The 21898-nt window shown below is 36.4% G+C and overlaps 2 protein-coding genes across 2 annotated transcripts in view; one reads left to right on the top strand and one right to left on the bottom strand.

Moving 5' to 3' along the window:
* Window positions 1-5188, top strand: part of LOC106065621 (proto-oncogene tyrosine-protein kinase receptor Ret-like) — a 206543-nt gene extending 201355 nt beyond the window's left edge. The window contains exons 22-23 of the mRNA XM_056021661.1: window positions 605-650; window positions 1536-5188. Of these exons, the coding sequence (XP_055877636.1) occupies window positions 605-650; window positions 1536-1798 (309 nt within the window). The 3' untranslated portion in view covers window positions 1799-5188. The remainder of the gene's footprint in view (window positions 1-604; window positions 651-1535) is intronic.
* Window positions 5189-7008: 1820 nt separating this feature from the next.
* On the bottom strand, window positions 7009-8058 carry LOC106065622 (neuropeptides capa receptor-like). The gene has a single exon (XM_056021232.1). It carries the CDS (start codon window positions 8056-8058, stop codon window positions 7009-7011), a length of 1050 nt encoding a protein of 349 aa, XP_055877207.1.
* Window positions 8059-21898: the final 13840 nt, after the last annotated feature.

The following is a 21898-nucleotide window of genomic DNA, read 5'->3' as shown; positions in this document are numbered from 1 at the left end:
CCACAGTTAACAAGGCTGTCATGTGGCCAGAATAACAACCATCCGACTTAACTTTTCCACAAATAATGTCAGGTATCCATTAGAACTGGGTAGATTCAGGGGCGCCCTAAAGATCCCAAAATTAAAAATTCCGGTCTTCACCAAGATTTATACCTGGGACCCACCAGTTGGGAAGCCAAGTGCTTTACCACTCAGTCACTGCATCACCACTATTATACCCTGACTGTATAGAAAAGACTTAATGACAATCTTCTTAAGCATTTTACCTTAAATTCTTTAATACTTTATCATTATAGTTTAAGGGCATGGCTTTTAAAGTGAAGTTCCCCTTTCAAACCCTGGGATCTAAAGTCAGGTACCAATTAGAGTTGGGTGGACTTAGGTGTGCACTATAAAATCCGAAATTAAAATTCACAGTCTACACCATGAGTCAAACCCAGGACACCAGGTTTGGAAGCCAAATGCTTAACCACCCAGCCCCTAAAGGGCATGGCTCTTGTTTGCACTAAATGTCTTTCTGGTCTGGTTAGTTAGAGTTGCTCTTAGGATGTTGCTCTTATATTAAAATAAATATGTATATATTTTCTAAATTGTACATTTGCAGGACTATTTGGAGTTGTCCAATGAAAAATATTTTATATCTAGTTTGGGTAAGTTTTAATTCTCAAAAAATATGTCATTTTTTTGTATTGTTAAAAAAATCAAGATCTCACACATGATTTATGAACTATAATATAACTTTTAACTCTTTACTCTTAACTCTTTAACTTGTAGGCTACTACTCTACAAACACTGACTGAGAAATTAATATTTATAGTCCTGTGTCAACAACTAACAATCAAAATGACAAATTCTCTATTTTAACTTTCACAATACATTTTCACAACTTTAAAAATGTGAAGATTGAGGCTACTTTATAAGCTAATAGATCTCTCTAATATTATAGTGAAGATTGAGGCTACTTTATAAGCTAATAGATCTCTCTAATATTATAGTGAAGATTGAGGCTACTTTATAAACTAATAGATCTCTCTAATATTATAGTGAAGATTAAGGCTACTTTAAAAACTAATAGATCTCTCTAATATTATAGTGAAGATTGAGGCTACTTTATAAGCTAATATAGATCTCTCTAATATTATAGTGAAGATTGAGGCTACTTTATAAACTAATAGATCTCTCTAATATTATAGTGAAGATTAAGGCTAATTTATAAGCTAATAGATCTCTCTAATATTATAGTGAAGATTGAGGCTACTTTATAAGCTAATATAGATCTCTCTAATATTATAGTGAAGATTGAGGCTACTTTATAAGCTAATAGATCTCTCTAATATTATAGTGAAGACTGAGGCTACTTTTTAAGCTAATAGATCTCTCTAATATTATAGTGAAGATTGAGGCTACTTTATAAGCTAATAGCTCTCTCTAATATTATATTTAAGTCTGTATTCAATTTGTTTTAAACTGGCATTATAAGTGATAACATAAATACAATAATATTATTTCTATTATTAACTTTTTGCTTTGTACAGAAAATGACAATAGGAAACCCCATTTAAATCCCACTTATGGAAATGTTTGCTCCATCAACAAATGTCAGCCTGATGCCTATGTTACATCACAATGGCCAGTGGAAGAATTTGGGGAGAACCAGTGTCCTGAAATGTCCAAGCTGCTGATTCCATGTGAAAATGACCTTGAAGTGACCAGTCAAAGTAAGCGACATAGCTACTGTAATGACGGAACCAAAGTTTGTGATCGCCTTCTGGTCCACGAGAACCTAACTTATGTCTAGTACTAAGTTGTGGTCATGCTGTGTTTTCTTCATCTTTGGACCATTACCAGTCTATAAACTCTAGTGGACCAGCTTGGCATTTTATGTTTTCCTACGGGTGTTGAGTTGGGTGGAGTTTCTTAAAGGAGATGCTGATCTTAAAGGGTAATAATTGTATCTTGAGTCTCTAGTGATGAATGAGCTAGTTACTAATCTATGTCCTATTTCTGACTTTATCTCCACCCTTCTTACAAACCAGAGCAGCAACATGTGGTAGGGTTCAATGATTAGTTGTTTTTTGTTTTTTTTAAGTAACAATGTCAAAAAAATGTATAATATATTTTAAAGCCTAATTGGCAAATCAGATTTTAACGTTTCTAAGTTTCAAACAGTCTCTCAATTTTTTTAAACATTTTTTTTTATTTTTACAACTGCCTTCATTAAATCTGTGAGATTTGGCAATTTTATGTTTACAAATTAATTCATTTCTAGATTAGGTTAAAATTTGGCATGTTTTATTTAAAAGAAAATGTTTTCCGTTGGAAATTTGGAAACAGAAACATTTGGCTGTTTAAATAGGCTCCTTTGGTATACAATTATTAGATCCATAAATTTGTGTTTCCTTAGAAAGTTCAATTAAAGTGGATTTTAAACATGTATTTACAAGGGGCAGGACTTTCTTGGCTTTTCTTACGCATCCGCGCATTCACAAAATGAGGTTGTGAGGCTTGAGAGTGGTGCTCTCCTGTAAATAAGATACATATGGCATATTTACTATATAAATTCTTAGATTGTGTTGATTCTACTTGTATATAAACATGAATGTTTGAATTTTACATCATTTATATCATTTTAGGCTAAATGTACAATTTATGTTGCATAATATTTCACACATTTTTGTCAATGTTTTAAATAATATTTTTTTTTCTTATTTAAAATGCACCTTCATTAAGTAGTTGTATGAATCTGAGCTAATTATATTCTCCAAATCTCAAGTCTTGTTATTATGAGACATTATTTTGTTCCCTATATAACAATTTCATTTTTTTTAAATGCCAAATTGTGATATGGTAAAAAAAAAAAAAGCTATACAAATTTTTATCACTTTCTCAAAATAATTGAGAATAAGTTTAAAACTTTAAATGCATGGGGCTCTTTGTATTTAAAAATCTATATTTGTCTTGCTTTTAAATGGCGAAATAGTTTTTGAGCACCTGTTTTATGTTTGGATTGGTGCGATTGAAAAGAAATACATTGTAATGTATTTATTTCGCTGTATATATGTCTAGTATATCAGGAGACTAGTCTAAACAAACAAACTCAAATGATAAATACAAAAATATTATTGCCGATTTATGGACACTTCAAAGTGTAAATTGAAAAACAGTAAATAATAAGTGCTGATTAAAAAAATTCCCAACACTATAATGTTGTGAAAAACACAAATTAATTGATAATCAAAAGATGGACATTATAGATATCTTTGTACTACAACTTTAGAACATTTTAGGATTTAAAAAAAGAAGTCAGTGATTTGCAATTACAATGGAAATATTGCCTTCTGTTCAAATTGGAAACTATTGCAAATAAGGAGGCAGACATCTAGGCCCAAACATAACATGAACAAGGAGGCAGACATTGAGTCCCAAACATAACATGAACAATGAGGCAGACATTTAGGCCCAAACATAACATGAACAATGAGGCAGACATTTAGGCCCAAACATAACATATAAACAGACAACTAGGCCCAAATATAACATGAAAAGAAGGCAGACATTTAGGCCCAAACATAACATGAACAAGGAGGCAGACATCGAGGCCCAAACATAACATGGAGACAGACATCAAGGCCCAAACATAACATGAACAAGGAGGCAGACATCGAGGCCCAAACATAACATGAACAATGAGGCAGACATCGAGGCCCAAACATAACATGAACAAGGAGGCAGACATTGAGTCCCAAACATAACATGGAGACAGACATCGAGGCCCAAACATAACATGGAAACAGACATTGAGTCCCAAACATAACATGGAGACAGACATCGAGGCCCAAACATAACATGGAGACAGACATTGAGTCCCAAACATAACATGGAGACAGACATCGAGGCCCAAACATAACATGGAGACAGACATTGAGTCCCAAACATAACATGGAGACAGACATCAAGGCCCAAACATAACATGGAGGCAGACATCAAGGCCCAAACATAACATCAACAAGGAGGCAGACATCGAGGCCCAAACATAACATGAACAAGGAGGCAGACATCGAGGCCCAAACATAACATGAACAATGAGGCAGACATCGAGGCCCAAACATAACATGAACAAGGAGACAGACATTGAGTCCCAAACATAACATGGAGACAGACATCAAGGCCCAAACATAACATAGAGACAGACATCAAGGCCCAAACATAACATCAACAAGGAGGCAGACATCGAGGCCCAAACATAACATGAACAATGAGGCAGACATCGAGGCCCAAACATAACATGAACAAGGAGGCAGACATCGATGCCCAAACATAACATGAACAAGGAGGCAGACATCGAGGCCCAAACATAACATGGAGACAGACATCAAGGCCTAAACATAACATCAACAAGGAGGCAGACATCGAGGCCCAAACATAACATGAACAAGGAGGCAGACATCGAGGCCCAAACATAACATGAACAAGGAGGCAGACATCGAGGCCCAAACATAACATGGAGGCAGACATCTAGGCCCAAACATAACATCAATAAGGAGACAGACATATTGGCCAAAACATAACATGAACAAGGAGGCAGACATCGAGGCCCAAACATAACATGAACAATGAGGCAGACATCGAGGCCCAAAAATAGCATGGAGACAGACATAGAGTCCCAAACATAACATCAATAAGGAGACAGACATAGTGGCCAAAATATAACATGAACAAGGAGACAGACATAGTGGCCAAAATAACATGAAAAAGAAGGCAGACATTTAGGCCCAAACATAACATGAACATCTAGGCTCAAACATATATAACATCAACGCAGTCAAAAACATTTTTACTTGAAAGCAACTAGTCTCAACTCTTCGTTTTGTTTGATTGCTGTGTATCTAATGAGTGCCTTCAACATATTCCTTTGTTTCATATTTCTTCCTCGCTGACTCGTATACCTCAGTGTCTGGTTCATACTGGTTGAAACTGGTATTAAATCATCATCATTATGTCCGTCATTTTGTTTCACTTATCGACACTTGATTTATTCTTGTATATATGATAGATCTACTACCACATTCACTGACTTGTTCTCTTACTGTTATCGTTCACTGTCTGTATGATTTCATTTTGTTATTTATTTTTAAACTTGACGATTAAATATTTACTTTTTTTTTGTATTAAACAGTGCTCTTACAAAACAAAAAAATAATTTTGTCTCAGTATTTACTATCTTAAGGATTTACACAAAAATATTTTTTGCATTAATTGTTAAAGTTCATTAGTCAATCAGATCGCACAGAAAAGATTGTAGGTATATTTATTTATATTTATAGTATCTGAGAAATAACGTGTACAAATTTTTTTACCGGACAGACTTGATATAAGCTTTGTAAAAATAGAGTAGTTGGCAATACAATGTCAACATTGATTCATAAATCATTCTACGAATAAAAGCCTTTCCGGTGGCATCTTACGTCTCAAGACATATTTCTTTTTGCAACTCCTCGTGTGGCTAAAGAGGCCAATACAAAAGCGGTCACAGGTGGGCATCTGTAATCCCCAAGAGCTGCTGCTGCTATTTCAACTTTCTTTCTACTTCTGGTGTGTAGGCCTATGTCATCAGACGTTACTTCAAAAAAAAGAACATGATTACGTCCTACGCATCATGCATTTAGTCATGCATATTAACCAATGACCTAAATTCTGTCAAGTCACTGGTTTTCCTGGCTTGTTCAGGCTTACTCTCCATGTGGATCTATCCACGAATAAAATACAGAAACATGTAGATTATGTCCCATTTGAACTACAAATAGAAATGTCCTAACTTCCAGCCGCAACAAGATAATTATTGCTGACAAATCAGGACATCTCATGGCAATAAAATAGTTCCTTTTGCTGCTAAATATAAACTGAGCTTTCTAAAGTGCACGATTGAACCAGCTTCAGCACTACAGACTAACATTCTCAAATGCCAACTTGATATTGTAGTCTTACCGTATTTCTCAATTGCACTCAATCTTAACTCTGTGAATGTGAGGATAAAAATTACCCGTGATTTAACAAGTCATGTGATCTAATACCTATTACACCTGAGTCTCCAATTCCACTCGATAAGTATTTGGCAAGTCTAGACGCGATTCTGGTGTGCTTACTGATCTCTTTGGTTCCCTGTGAGTGCAGGAATCGATTACAAGGTAACCACACTTGGTCATCAGAGCATCAATAGTGTTGAAACCTTTTCGTACGTTGGTGAACTTATGACTTCTTATGTCCACCAATGAGCCCTGCTCTCCATTAATTCATCTCTTCTTTTTCTGCTAAACCTTTCTCTCCAAAACGTATGGACCTGGTAGACTTTCAGATCAATGGAGTCTGAAGCTCGCTCCTCTTTGAGCCTCGAGAGATTTTCACGTTTAAAAAAAAAGAACATTAAGACTAATTAAGTCTTCGACCCAGTGAGATCTTTTTTGTTTTATTTCATGGCTGTCTCATGTCTTGGCGTTGGATGGTTGCCTGGTCTTGCGGTTTGCGCGCTGGACTGTCGTTTGGATTTATCGATGGTCCCGGGTTCAAACCCTGCCCGCTGCCATCTCCCGTCGTCCTGTGGGAGGTTTGGACTAGGAAGTAAACTATCTTCAACTCTGAAGGAACATTACAAACAAACATTAGGCGTTCTCGGCGCTAGTTAAGTCTAAGTTATGTTAAATAACGGCGCTATTTGTAACATGTAATTATTATTATTATTGCTATTATTATTATTCAACTTTTAGATCTGTGTCTACTGGATGGTAGCCCGGTCGTGTGGTATGCGCTCTGGACTATCGTCTCCATGGTCTTGGATTCGATCCGTGCCTGGTGCCATCCACCGTAGTCCTTCGGGATCTAATAATGTTCAAATCTGAAGGAACCTCCGAAACATGTAAAAAAAAAAAAATAAAACAAACATATAACTTTACTAAACTAGCTGTAAACGAAGCCAAGGATTGCTAATAAAAAAAAAAAAGCTTGTCACAAGACTTAAAAAGTTTTGTTGCTATTTTTAGCCATACGAAACATGTCATGTAGTGTAGTTCTATATTTAGAACTCATTTTGTAATAGACAATGACGTTTATGCTGGCGTTGATAGAATTAAATACAAAGCAAAATGACCAGACGGCGTTGTACATATTTGCTTGTTTAGAAGATATTCTGAATTCGGAATTGAATATTTCTACGAAGGTAATCGTGACACCCGGGGCGTAGCAGACGATAAGAATCGCAGCCACCATAATAATCATCCCCATTGTCTTCTTCTCACGGCTGGACCGAGCCTCGTTCTGGTCTCTGTCGGAAGTGACGCGTTTTCTCCATTCAGACTTCCGCTTCAGGCTGACCACCAAGGCGACGGTAAAGATGACAACGCAGCAGAAGGCTATGACAGAGAGGTATAAGTGAGCAGTGTTCATGATGAGGTCAGCAAGAGCTTCGTTGCTGCGAGAGGACTCCCCCAGCATCGTTTTGTTCAGACTTGGGTAGAAGTTCCAGCTCAGATAGTTCGACGAATAAAGAGGCATCAGGAAAGCCAGGTTTACGGTGTAACATAAGAGCAGAATGACAACAGATCTCCGGAACGTGACTATCTGCTTGATCCTCAATGGCAGCAAGACGGAGAGGCATCTTTCAGCTGTAATGTAGACGGTGATCCAGCCAGTGATGCGTGTCATTGCGATGTTTGGACATCCTGCTGTCAGTATTTGTACTTTGAGAAAATCTACCGGGAGCTCGGCAAGTTCCAGATAAGGATTCAAGCAAAAGTTGTGCCAGACTTGAAAGATGAGGCCGATAAGGTCAGATAAAGACATGGCACATAGGCTCAAGTTGACTGACGTGCGCAGTCCTTGCTTTACAAACACTGTAATGTTAAGGCAGTTACCCACAATTCCAAAGACACAAATACACATGTCGATGATCACGTGATTAACAAGAAAAAATATTTTCGTAGCAAAGTAGCTCAGATATTCGCCATTAGTGTTAACAGAGCTGATTGGGCTGTTTGAGTCTCTGGGATCTATCGAAACGTCAGACATGTTCCACGCTGACTTCACGACCAAATAGATATCCAAGAACTCTATTTATTTATTTTTAAATCGACACGATACTATGCTAGGGGAAAAAACCGAATTTATAATATGGACAAATCTTGACTTGAATAGCTGCAAGAAATCAAGAAATCGGATGTTTCAATTTTGACTGTTTTATGATTGTATAGCTTTTAAAATATTCGAAAAGACACAATAATTTTGTTCAATTGCTATGTGGTTTCAACGTCTTTCTAGAGATGCTGTTCTGTTCAATATTAAATCAAGTTGGCCATCATTTAGTATAAAGAAGTGGGCTTGCATTCTCTTTATATCATGATGTAGTGTTATTGCATCAATAGATAAGACAGTTTTTTCACTTATATGTAGATCAGAACAAGGACTGCATATTCATAACCAGGGGAAAATGCCGCGCTGCTTCGGACGTAAGACAAACATTATTAGTGTTAATTAGCAGCCTAGTATTTGATAGACACTAAGTCAAACTTCGACTCATTAAGCAGAGATGTTAAAACACGTGATCATCCATGACGATGTTTTTCTCTCCCAATAAAGTCTAAACATATTCTTTCAAAATAATAATTGTTATTTCATTGATGGGCTTGCTGGATTCCTCATCATATGAACGAAACATTTCTAGTGTAACTCATAATTAGCTCATATCTTTTCCTGCTTTTCTTTTTTTTTAATTAAGTATGAACTAACATTATTGGCTTAAATTTTGTATATTAACTATAAACAACTATGTCGCCTACAATTAACTATAATTACTTGACTTAAAATTGTTCAGAAATATAGATGTTTAAGTTTGCCTAAAGCTAAAGTAATTTAGATAGCTTGGGAGGGAGATAAATTGTTTGCTTGACGTAAATTGACAATAAGGTAGATAGTTTTGTAACTAATAACATTCACGGGGAGATAACAAGGTAAAAACTATTATTTAAGTTTTACTAACACAAGAAGTGTCTAATATGTTAATACACTGCTTAGTATGGTATGAGTCACGCAAGAAGGGCACATAAGTGGTATACCTGACATACAAATAACATGTCATGTTCTATGATTGGCGTCCATTTAAGTCATGTTATACATATATAGAATGTCATATTGTATGACCCATATAATATGTTGTGTTGCATTGAGTTTCAATGGGGAAAAAAACTACAGACTCCAAGCCGCCCCTCCCCCTCCCCACGGTTTTCTTTATTGGGGGAGAAGAGGTAGAACCCCCCTCCCCCAGGATAGTCAAGGGACAGATGAAATGAAGTTTGATATGGTAAAGTAAGTTTGTTATGGTAAAGTAAGTTTGTTATGGTAAAGTAAGTTTGTTATGGTAAAGTAAGTTTGTTATGGTAAATTAAAGCTGACATGGTAAAGTTATGGTAAATTAAGGCTGACTTGTTAGAGTAAAGTTAATATTGTAAGTAAGACTGGTAAAACTTCACACAACTAAAACTCCCACATGTAAGTCTCAGACTACTTAAGTCACTAAATTTATTGTATTAATGATAATAATTGCAGCAAAATAAAATATATCATTTAAAAAAAAAAAAACCTCTTATAGTGAATAATTTTATTATTCCATTATAATTGTACAGAAAATAAAACTACCTCTATGCATAGTACAAGTCAATATTTCAACTTACACATGACTAAAAAGCCTTTTTTTTTTAGCTGTAAACATTAGAAAGAATTTAATATTAACATATAAATAGTGTATAAATAAATAATGTTTGTACACAAAAAAAATACTGATTCTTTTAAAAATAAGTATTTCATCACAATACATTAAATATACTAAGAACAGATATAACAATAACTGAACTGTTTAGCGAGTGTCAACAATAGCTGAACATTTTAGCGAGTCTCAACAATAGTTGAACATTTTAGCGAGTCTCAAACTTACAGAATGCAATTATGCACTTCGGATTTGTTTCCATTAAATGTGGTGCATTAGTTCCAACATAAACTTTTTGACTTTAAACACTGACTATAAAAGTAACAAATAAATATCATCTATCATTGCTTCTGATAGTTAGAGTCTGATGTAAAAAAAAAAGGTTTTCATGACCTTTCACTGTAACTATAAGATGAATACAAAAAAACGTTTAATAAGGTCATCAATGATTAGATTCCAATAGTGGGCCATTCAAGATAGTGCTTTGACCATTTGTAGTTTTAATTTTTTTCAAAATTTGATGGTAAACTTGTAACTGTCAACTATCCAGTAAGAATTACATTCATACAAGTCAAACAAAATTAAGTCAAAGAGATCACTACATAGAATATCTAGCAAAGCATAAACCAGGCAAGAATGATCTATGATAGAAAGCACACGAGACCATACAGAGGGAAAGACTTATCTATAGAAAGATGCTTTAAGCAGAGTCTGTTAGCAGTAGATACATGAGAGCGTTAGCATCACTAAATAGTATAATTGGCAACATCAACATTTTGTCTGTTTTTTCATTCATAACACCATCTTCGACAATAGTGGAAGTTTTGGAAAACAAATAATCTGATTGTAAACATAACAAAAATAGGCCAAAGGTCAGAAAATGAACTTTGACCAAAGACAAATGGTCCATACCAAAAATAATAAGAAATTTAAAGTATTATGGGAAATTAATAAACAAAAAAGTTAAAAAAATAAATAAATAAATAAATAAAAAAAAAAAAGGAGCAAATAAAATAATCACCCCACTTAATCATACATCACAATATTGAACTGGACATGACCAGTAAACACAAAATTGGAGTCAAAATGACCAGCTAACACAATATTGGACTGGACATGACCAGTAATAAAATAAAATAGAAATAAAACCAATCTCAATGTCAAATCCCCAAAAGTCAAAATAATAAAGCAAACAATTTTATTGAGCAAGCTTCCTGAAGAAAGAACACTTGCTAATAGTTTGTCAGTGAGCAAGATGAATGGTTCTTCCTCTTTACATAGCGCCTTGTGATATATAGATATAGAAAGTATAATATGTATAAATATATCAACAATTAAAGACTACATATAGGGCTCTAAACAACAATTGTATAATCTCTGTGATACTAAAACAACAAAACACCGACATGTTTCCTTTTTCTCCCACGACATTCATTTGTAGATAATGTAGGGCACGAAGTAAGCTCTGGCTTTATCAAACAAATGCTGCGGCATGTAGGGGCAAATCAGGGCAAGGAACTGAAACAAAACAATAGAAGTTAAGACAAGGAATCCATTAGAGTCTTAGGACATATATAAAGATCACTACATAGAATATCTAGCAAAGCATAAACCAGGCAAGAATGATCTAGATCTATGATAGAAAGCACACGAGACCATATAGAGGGGCAAATCAGGGCAAGGAACTGAAACAATAGAAATTAAGACAAGGAATACAATAGTCTTAGGACATATAACTAAGATAAGCCTCTAAGACAGTGTTGCCTAAATTATAGCCCAGGAGCCATATTTGACCCATGACACAGTGCTTTCTGGCCCCCTAGAAACTTATGAGCGCAGTGCATAATGAATTCCCAGAGTCTCAGTTCAGTTGGAATAGTGGGAAGCGTGGTCGAGAGGCCAAATGCACTTGAACTTGGCTTGGCTTGGCTACCTAGAAGGGGGCTCGAGGTTCGACACCCGACTCAGGCAGAATTGTGTTTACTGAGCGCCTTAAAGGCAGCACGGAAAACCAACTCCTATATACCCCTTCCCCACCACTGGTCCACAAATGAGATTGGACCAAAAGCGCTCTGAGCATGCTATAAGCATGAAAGTAGCGCTATATAAAAGCTATAATAATAATAATAATAATAATAATAGAAGATTACTTTGTGGTGGTGTAGCTCATGCCATGGGTATCAAAAATGTCGATGAGCTTAGATCAAAATCAATTAAGCACCAGTGCTCTAAGACTATAGAGAGTTTGAGATGTTGGAGTGTGTTTATACTGCCTTGCTTTAGTTACCTGTAGGGGCTCACCAGTGTTGATAATTTGACTGGCTGGACTAATACAGTTGTTAATAAGTATGATGAGTGAGATATTTGATATATGTTATGGACATGGAGACCTGGTTTAAAAATGAGTTGGACCGTTGAGTTGCTGCGTTGTGAAGAGAAGCACACCATGGACAAAGTATTATGACCTTAAGTACATTTCCTGCCAGACAAATCTGGTTAACAGAAGAAATAGCCCATTCTAAATTATATTACTACTTAAAATGGAAAAATAGTTTGCATATTGTGGGAACATATGAAGCTCCTTGAGCGGGCCTTTCTGCTGTGAAAGATGCCCACCAAACTTTGACTCACAGTGCCTTCTTTGTGGGGAGGAAAAGGAAACCATGTCCCGTATTCTGCCCCAGACTTGATGAATTCTATCTCAACAGGTCTGGGAAGCCACAGGTTCTTGACCTGTATGGTGACCTGTGAACTATGCACAACAGCAAGGTTTCTGTCCAGGGCTTTAGCAGAAGAGGATTTGAGTCTCTCTGGTCCGCACTGACATGAAGTTTGATGATCACAACATGATGTGCAGAGTTGAAACGTTTTTGAGCTTCTTACTTCAAATTCTTAACAATAATTTTTATCTGCATGTCTCACAGAAATCTCATTCCTCTAATTAGTAATTAATGCCAAAATCTATCGGTATATGAAAATCTTAATAATTGTGTAAACAATACTTACGTAGTAGAAGTCGAAGAAAGAATTCGAGCCACGCACCAAATAGCGGATGTGAGGACATGGATTAACAAGAGCATCTTCAAAGGCTTTGAGCACTGGTTCAATGTTGGGCGCTGAGGTCTTGGAGGAATTCTTACAGTCTTCAAGCTGTTGCTGTAATTATGAGGATGGATCAAAGAATGAGACACAAACCAAGAGAACTGAATACTGGCGAAACCAAAGTTCATTTATAAAAGGAGATATGTTAATAACAAAGCTTTTAAGAGAAGGGGTGAACAAAGTGTTATCACTGTCATGTACAGTCCTATCACTGACATTTTCAGCACACAAAAAGACAAAGAAAATAAAAAATAACAAAGTTTATATTAAACATAGTTGTATCAATAACTAATTGGCTAATTTTTTAAATTGATTCTTGCGTTGTCAGGTTAAAGAAATAATTGTGAAAAATTTCAGCTTGATCCGAGATTGGGTGTGAGAGAAATCACAAGTACAAACTTTTGACAAGACAGAGTGAGATAAGCTTTGTACAAATTTAATACATTTTTCCTGTCATTTTGCAGGAATACTTTGGCAATAAGGCTTGACAGTTCTCTCCCTTAGATAAGCTTTGTTTTTTTTAAAGTTTTTTTTTTCTTTTGCTTGTTTTTAAATGACTTGTCCACTAGGCTAGAAGAAGCTACCTGTAAGTGAGCCTGTCCATAAAACTGTCTGACATCATCACTGGCCTCAGCCCACTGAGCATCTAAGTCGGATTTGATTCGTTTCAACTGGAACGATAGAGAAAAGGACAAAAAAATCTTTGATTCAAAACAACTAGACCATCAAAAATTATGATATACACGTTTTATAAAAATGATCTAGGAAGGTTATTAGAGCCTTTTATAAAAAATTATCTAGGAAGGTTATTAGAGCCTTTTATAAAAAAATTGTCTATTAAGGTCATTAGAGTCTTTTTATAAAAATTATCTATTAAGGTCATTAGAGTCTTTTATAAAAATTATCTATTAAGGTCATTGGACAATCTGTTGTGCCTACATCAGTGAAGAATGTGTTATATTGTGAGGGGTAACAGCTGATTAATTTTTTTAAAAGAATTTTCTTTTATTTATATCAGTGAAACATGGAACATGAAAATTCTACTCGGGGTACCCCTGGGAGAAATGAAAAAAATGAGAATAGATGTGAGTTGTTTAGCTATGAGGCTTCAACTGCTTGGGGGCTCAAGTTTCAAGCTGATTTGTGTTTGCTCAGCACCTAAAGCCAGCATGAAAATGTTCTCCCAGATAACCCCACACCCGTCCATAAAATAACATTCTATAAGCATGGATTATGCAATTTACAAAATCTATTCTAAAAAAGCCTGCCTCAAGTTATTTCTTTAAAAAAAAAAGACAGTTTAGATAGAAATGGAAAATATATTCTTACTAGGCATAGACAATGCAATTTAGCAAGTAAACAAAAAAATCTTTTTAAGTCAGTCCACTAGAGTGGTAGTGAAGGATCTTCCTTGATTAAATCAAATAAACTAGGGATGGTCAAACAAAGGTTTATGCATGGAACATGATTGGATGATTGAGCGATAAAGCGCTTGGCTTCCGCACCAAGGTACGAGGTTCGAATCCAAGTGAAGATTGGGATTGTTAATTTCGGAATCTTCGGGTGCCTCTGAGTCCACCCAGCTCTAATGGGTACCTGACATTAGTTGGGGAAAAGTAAAGACGGTTGGTTGTTGTGCTGGCCACATGACACCCTGGTTAACCGTAGGCCACAGAAACAGATGACCTTTACATCATCTGCCCTATTGATCGCAAGGTCTGAAAGGGGAACTTTACTTTTTTTTTTAAGATTTGGATAGGAATCTGATTATAACTAAGCAATAATTACAGCAGCTTCATTGAGACAGCCTGTAGCACCACCATAGTTGCAGGGTTCAATGATGGAGACAGAGACTCCATACTGGCTCATCTCCTGACGCAAAGTTTCAGAGAAAGCTTCAGCACCAAACTTTGCCATGGTGTAGGCAGCATTGCTAGGGATGGCATAGAGACCTTTGACACTTGTAACATTCACAATGCGACCTGCAATTTAATCAAATGAATTTTGACCCAAAAAATAAACAAATATAAGATAGTTCTAAAGGGAAATAACTGATACCAAAGCATTGCTGTAAAAAAAATATTTATACTATTAGGTTAAATTTATTAATAAGAAATTAAATCATATAATTATGGATTTATATTTGCCCATTACTTAGAAAGACGGAGCTGCAATAGGAAGGTGTATGATGCATCTCTATGAAAGCCAGAGTTATCTCGAAGCCAACAGGTCGAAGAAGAACATCATCTCCGCCAACCAAGTCGCTGGAGATGTATAGACCACATCCTTCACAAGACTTCATCCAACATTGCAAGGCATGACCTTGAGCCTGGAACCCCCCAAGAAAGAGGAAGAGGGGACACCCCAAGAATGCATGACACTGCAATTTGGAAGCATATGCCAAGCATATTGGCAAAATGTGAGGACAGTTGGAATGACTTGCCCAGAATCCAGATGCCTGGAGGAAGCTAGTTGGGTGGCCTATGCCCCAGCAGGGACGACAGGCAGAGATAAGATGTGACTGTTAATTAGAAATATTAAATCTTACAACTATGAGTATTTGTTGGAAGTTTAATATATAACTTTGGGTTTATATCTTCCTTATGTCATATTTGTAAAAAAGTTGGCAAATGATCAAAATTCAACCCAAAAACTCACATTTTCCTACAGTTTCTAGTTACAAAATCTCTTAAGGTGCAAAAAGTTGAAAAGACAATATGCACACTTTTTAACTACTACTACTTTCTACTTTTTTTTAAAGTCACTTTTACAAAATATTTTGTAAGAAAAAAAGAAGAAAAAACAACGAGTATTGAATGTTGGCTGACTTACATTCTTATCAAGTCTATTGCTACCATTCAAGTCAACAGTGTATATTCACAGAAAGCTAATTCACTTTTTTTTTCAAATATATATATTTGATTTTATGATCGTTAAGAATGATTTGCAACTTTATTTTTTTATTTATACATTAAATAAATATGAGATTAGGAATAAACATAATTTCTTATTTTATAAAACTGTATTGTTTTCCTTGTCAGCAAATATGTTGATACATATATATATATATATATTGGTTATGATCAAAGAGAATCAAAATAATAGTCTATTTAAAACTGCAAAAATGCATGAAAGTTGCACAACACAAAAGCAATTTTTTTAAAAATGGTAAGAATGTTTTCATTTTATTTTAAAATCTTCTTTCTGCCACAAGACAACACTGGTGTTATAAGTTTCCCAGTCCCTGACTGTCAAGTGTAATGAAGAGACACCTACCTTTAGCTTGGCGAAGGAGAGGCAAGAATGCCTTGCAAGTTCTGACCATCCCGTACATGTTGATATTCCCAATAGTCAAATACTGATCCATGGTGGTCAGTTCCACATCTCCAACAAAATTAAGACCAGCATTGTTGACCAGTCCCCACAAGCCTGGAATTAAAAATAAAGCCTTTAAATAACAAGTACAATATGAAATATATGAATACAAGCAAATCTTGTTTTGGTGGACACTGAGTATGGACAATGTTTAATAAAAGAATACTAACAAATCTTTTAATGAATAATGTTGAGTATGGACATTGTTGATTATATGAATACAAGCAAATCTTTTTATGGATAATGTTGACATTGTTCAGTATATGAATACAAACTAATCTTTTTATTGATAATGTTGAGTATAGATTTTGTTCAATATATGAATACAAGTCAATCTAGTTTAGGCTAATATTGATTATGAACATTGTAACAATTCTATCATTACTAACAACTGTTCAACTCCATGATAATAGATAGAAGTGACTTTTAGTGCTCCAATGTTTGTCAACATCAAGTCCATTTTTTTGTCCAGCTAAGAAAGCCAAAGGCTCACCTCCTTAGCATGGGAAGTGTGGTCGAGAGGCTAAATGTGCTTGAACTTGGCTTGGCTACCTATGAAGGGGGCTCGAGGTTCGACTTGACTTGGGCAGAGTTTTGTTTACTAAGTGCCTGAAGGCAGCACGGAAAAACCTTCTCCTAGATACCCCTCCCCCCACTGGTCCACAACTGAGATTGGACCAAAAGCGCTCTGAGCATGCTATAAGCATGAAGGTAGCGTTATATAAAAGCCATAATTTATAATTTATTTATGAGATATACTTCCACATCTGAGTGAGCTAAATAGTTCAACCAGTAAAGTGCAATCTCTGATGCGTCATACAGGTAACTCATTTTCAGCTGGTATTTTACAGCATTCTATTCTGCTTGGCCATAACCCAATTTCACTGCTCTGTGTTCAATTGTTAAGGGAATATATATGGCTTTTTCTGTGAGTCACTGACTTTAGTTTCGTCTTAAGACGGGGCAGAATCTGGAGTGACTGATCAAGCCAATTCTGGAGCTGCAGAGTTTGACACAGTTTGTGCATCTGTCCTAGGGCTAGCTGACAGGGCAGTTTTCTTTTTCTTTCTTTTGGCTGTCCTGTCTTGGGCTATCTTCTCGCACATACTTTGTTCAATGCCCATGGTTCTCATGTCTCTCTTGCAGACATCTCTGTAGGTTAGTCTTGGGTGGCCCTTGATCTGACTCCCTCTGCAAGCTCAGCGTATAGGATGTCTTTAGGGATGCTTCCATCTGGCATGCGAGTGACTTCTTCTTCTTCTTCTTCTAGCCAGCTTTATTGCTGCTGAGCTGTGAGCTCTTTTGCAGACTGTGCCAAGGAAAAAAAAGTGTGCTGTTTTCTTCAGTTGTTCAGCACTGCCGTACAGAGTGTTGGTTATGTTGGGCTGTAGTGGAAGTAGGGTCTGCCTAAGGTGGATTAGGGAGGGGCATTCAAAGAGGATATGGTTTACGGTTTCAAAGGGGTGGGCGCAATGTCTGCAAAGGGGTAGTTGTGTGGAGTTTATTTTGTTCAGGTGGTAATTTAATAGTGGTGTGTGTCCTGTTCTTAGTTGGAAGATTGTAGATTGTTCTTTGCGGGGAAGGAAGTTAATACTGTCCAGTTTGTTAGGCGTAGTCATTTCTCTGTACATGGCTCTGCCTGTGTTTCCTGATGCCCATTGGTTGAGCCACTCCTCTTTGTGATTGTTGACTAACATTGACCTTAGGGTGAGATAGTTAACAGGTCTATCTGGTTGTTCCATAGTTGAACCTGCCTTTGATAGCTTATCTGCCTTTTCATTTCCCATGATGCCAATGTGTCCAGGGATCCACTGTAGTGTAATATTGATATTTAATTTTGATATCATCTGGTGAATTATCACACTGAGTGTTGTCAACTCTCTTGGGCTCTTTGAAGTGCTGCTGTTAAGTGCTTGCAGTGTAGATTGGGAGTCTGTAAAGACAACAATATCTGATGGTGGTTGCACTCCTCCATATAATTTGTTTTCCACTGTCTGGAGTGCTATGGTAATTGCCTCAATTTCGGCTTGGAAGTTTGAGCAGTAATCACCACAGGGTGCACTTATCTCAAAGTGTTTATTTTTAGGGAAGACCAGGAAGGCACCAAGACCAGCATTGATGGTAGCTTTGAAAGCCAATCCGTCTGTATAAATATGGATAGCTGTTTTTTGATAGCCTTCGATTGTTTCAAGCGTGCCTACTTTGAGCTCCAGTGGATTTGATTCTTTTGTTAAGGTGTTATTTAGTAAATGTGTTTTGATGGTTGGTTGTTTGTAGTTTAGTCCGGGTGTAATGTTTGAAAACCCGGTAATTTTTTCTCTGTTATTGGGTAGGTGGTGTTTTAGGGCTAGTTCGTCAGTAAGTTGGATCAGAGTCCTTTGCTTTTTTTGGTTGTTTTTCCTATTGGTCGTCCTCCAACCTTCTGTATCTCTCAATAGCTTCTAATGCTGCTCTGTTGCGCATTAACTTAAGAGGTTCAATATTGGAGTCTATTTCACAGGCTGCTGTGGGAGTAGTTCTCATACCTCCACTAATTAACCGCAAGGCTTGGTTTTGGATTGTATCTAATGATGATTGATAGGTTTTGTTGGCAGCTACTTGTATGGAGAGACAGTTATCCATTACAGATCTAACATATCCAGTGTATAACTGTCTTAAGGTTTTCTTTTCAGCTCCCCAGGATGTTCCTGCTAGGTGTTTTATTATGTTTAATCTTTGTGATGCCTTTTCTTTTAAATCTGCCATAAAGTGTTTTAGAGACAGTCTTTGGTCTAGTTTTACACCAAGATATGTTGGATTTTCTTCTTTATTTATTGGCTGAGAGTCTATTTTTAGGATGTAGTTTCTTTTTGCTGTTTTGTTGCTGTGGCTAAAGATTGAATAAACTGACTTTTCTTTGTTTATTTCCATTTTCCATAATTTTGAATATGTGGAGATAGTTGTGAGGGCTCTATTTAGTTTGGATCTAGTCAGCACTGGGTATTTCTCTGTAGTCCAAATTAAAAGGTCGTCTGCATAAAGTGCCTTATTGACCGAAAAGATGTCCGGGAGGTCATTCATGAAGATTAGAAAGAGAGTGCAGCTAAGGGCTGAACCTTGTGGTAGTCCTTCTTCCAAACTTTTTTGACTAGAGATGGCACCTTTGAATCGGGTTTGGATGGTTCTGTTTTTTAAGAATGCTCTGATCCAGCTGTACATTTTTCCATGGATGCCCATTTTTTTCATCTTCAAAAATAGACCTTTTCTCCACACTCTATCATAGGCTTGCTGCAAATCTATAAATACTGCTGTAGTGTGCTTGTTTTCATGAAACCCTTCTACTGTGTCCTGGATAAAACGAAAGAGGTGGTCTTCTGTTCTACTTGCTTTCCTGAAGCCAGCTTGTGCATTGTGGAGTGAGCAAGTACTTTCTAGCCACCAATAAAGTCGGTTATTGATCATTTTTTCTGCCATTTTGCCAATGTTGGATGTTAGAGATATTGGTCTATAACTTTTTGGGTCTCCAGGTGGTTTATTTTTCTTTAAGATGGGTATTATGTTTGCGGTTCTCCATTCCTGTGGTATGTCTCCAGTTTTCCATGTATGGTTGATAAAGTTAAGTATACAGTTTTGGGCCTGTGGTCCTAGTCCCCGAATCATTTCATTTGTTATTTTATCGGGTCCAGGGGATTTTCTTGACTTGAGGCTTTTTAGGGCAGTATTGAGCTCATGTAGAGTGAAGGGAGTGTCAAAGATCTGACAGTTGACTGTTGGAGCTTTTTCTTCTTTCTTTAAGATATTACTGAAGGCCTGGTCCAATTGTTTTCTTGGCTTTGACTTGTTAATGCTGGCAAAATATTTATTGAATGTTTCAGCCTTTTTAAGGTTTTCTGTTATTATGTCGTCAGTGTCTTTTATAGGTTGGGGGTTTGTTATTTGTTTCTTTCCTGCTAGCCGGTGCAGAAGGGTCCAGGCCTTTCGACCATCCTTGTTTAGATCTAGTTGTTCGCATGTTGTGGTCCACTTTTTCTATTTTTCTGTTTTAATTTTGTATCTTATAAGCCCTGTCAATTTGTTGTACGTTGTCTTGTTCTCTCTAGTAGGGTTTTTTCTATAGTCTTCCTGCCCATGTTTCTTTCTTTTACTAATTTATCTAATTCAGGTGTCCAAAAAGGTTTGTATTTCTTAACTTGGCCTCGAGGGATGTATTTTTTTGCTGCTTGTAAGATGTTGGAGACTATAGTTGTGTAGGTTGAATTGACGTCTGTCTCAATTACGCTTGATAGTCTTGTGTCTGTTTCTTGTGAAAAAGCTGCCCAGTTAGCTTTTTTATAGTTCCATCTAGTTGTTTTGTTGGATTGGTATCTACCTGGCGTTCCAATATTGAGGAGTATAGGCCTGTGGTCACTACCTATGTCTTCAAGTACTGTTATTTTAGAAGAGTCGGTAATGTCTGTAGAGATAAAAGTTAGGTCAGGTCTGCTAGTTGTGTTGTGTGCTCTGTGGAGGAAAGTTGGAGGTGTAGTTTTGTTTTGCAGAAGGTGTAGGTTAGAGGCATTTGTACACCTTCTGCGAGTGACATGTGTTTTCTCTGTGTAAGAAAAGCATAGATGCTGTGCATATTGACTCGTTTCAAAATGTCCTGGTTGGAGACATGATCCCTTTCACACTTTGAAATACAATGACTTGATTGTGACACTACCAATATGTTCCTTTATTTCACTAGATGAAACAAAAAAAAACCAGAAAAACTAACCTGTGTTAGCACATTCTTCCTTGACTAGCCGCTGGCACTTGTTCACACTGTCATCATTGGTGACATCAAGGGGAACTACTTTCAGCCTCTCTGAGCCAACTGCCTTCAATTCCTTGGCCCCCTCACTATCAACATTTAGACAGCAAGCGAATACACTAAAATTTCTTTCATACAAGCGTTTTGCAAGTCCCAGTCCAAATCCTAAAAGTAAAGAAGTCATCAAAACTATATAATGTAAAGTCTGGATACCCAAATTATTAGAATTTGAAAGAAGAAATAATCAAACAAAATCACAATTGTACACTGAAGACAAAAGATGTTTTTTCCTATACAACGATGATGTTACCATTACCACTCAAGTTAACTGATCAATATTAAAAGAAATGTTTTTCCTCTTTCTATTTATATTCTAATATATTAATATGGGAATGATGGTTAATAGACACAAGCCACTAAGCTACCTTGAGGCCAAATACCTATGTAAACTAGGAATTTTTATTTGCAATTTCCCTTGAGCTGAGTTGTATTTGCTGAGTGCACAAAGGCACCATGGAAAGGCATCTGTCGGATACCTCTTCTCCCCCTCACATGTTCACAAAAGAGATTGGCCAGAGTGATGAGCTCCTGCCGGAATTGCTCTGAGGGTCATTGGGTCATGCAAGATGTCACACCACAAGGTATGTGCATTAGGTGACAGGTAATAGGTAATGCACAATCGTAAAACAAATTTTCTCATGGATAATAAAGATTACTATTATCATAATTTGCACAAACAAGCCTTAGAAAGTAGTCCTGCATACAATTTCTGAGTATTCTTCAACTTTTCAGTTTTTTTATTACAAATACATATTGTAACAACTCAACGAGATATAGGTGTTTATTTACATGGAGACATGACTGTGCCTTGAGCACAGCATCTTTATTTCGGTTCTAGACTT

Source organism: Biomphalaria glabrata, chromosome 2, assembly GCF_947242115.1.
Source record: "Biomphalaria glabrata chromosome 2, xgBioGlab47.1, whole genome shotgun sequence".
NCBI lineage: Eukaryota > Metazoa > Mollusca > Gastropoda > Planorbidae > Biomphalaria > Biomphalaria glabrata.
Note: the sequence above shows the minus strand (reverse complement) of the source record. Positions and strands in the feature narration are given on the sequence as shown.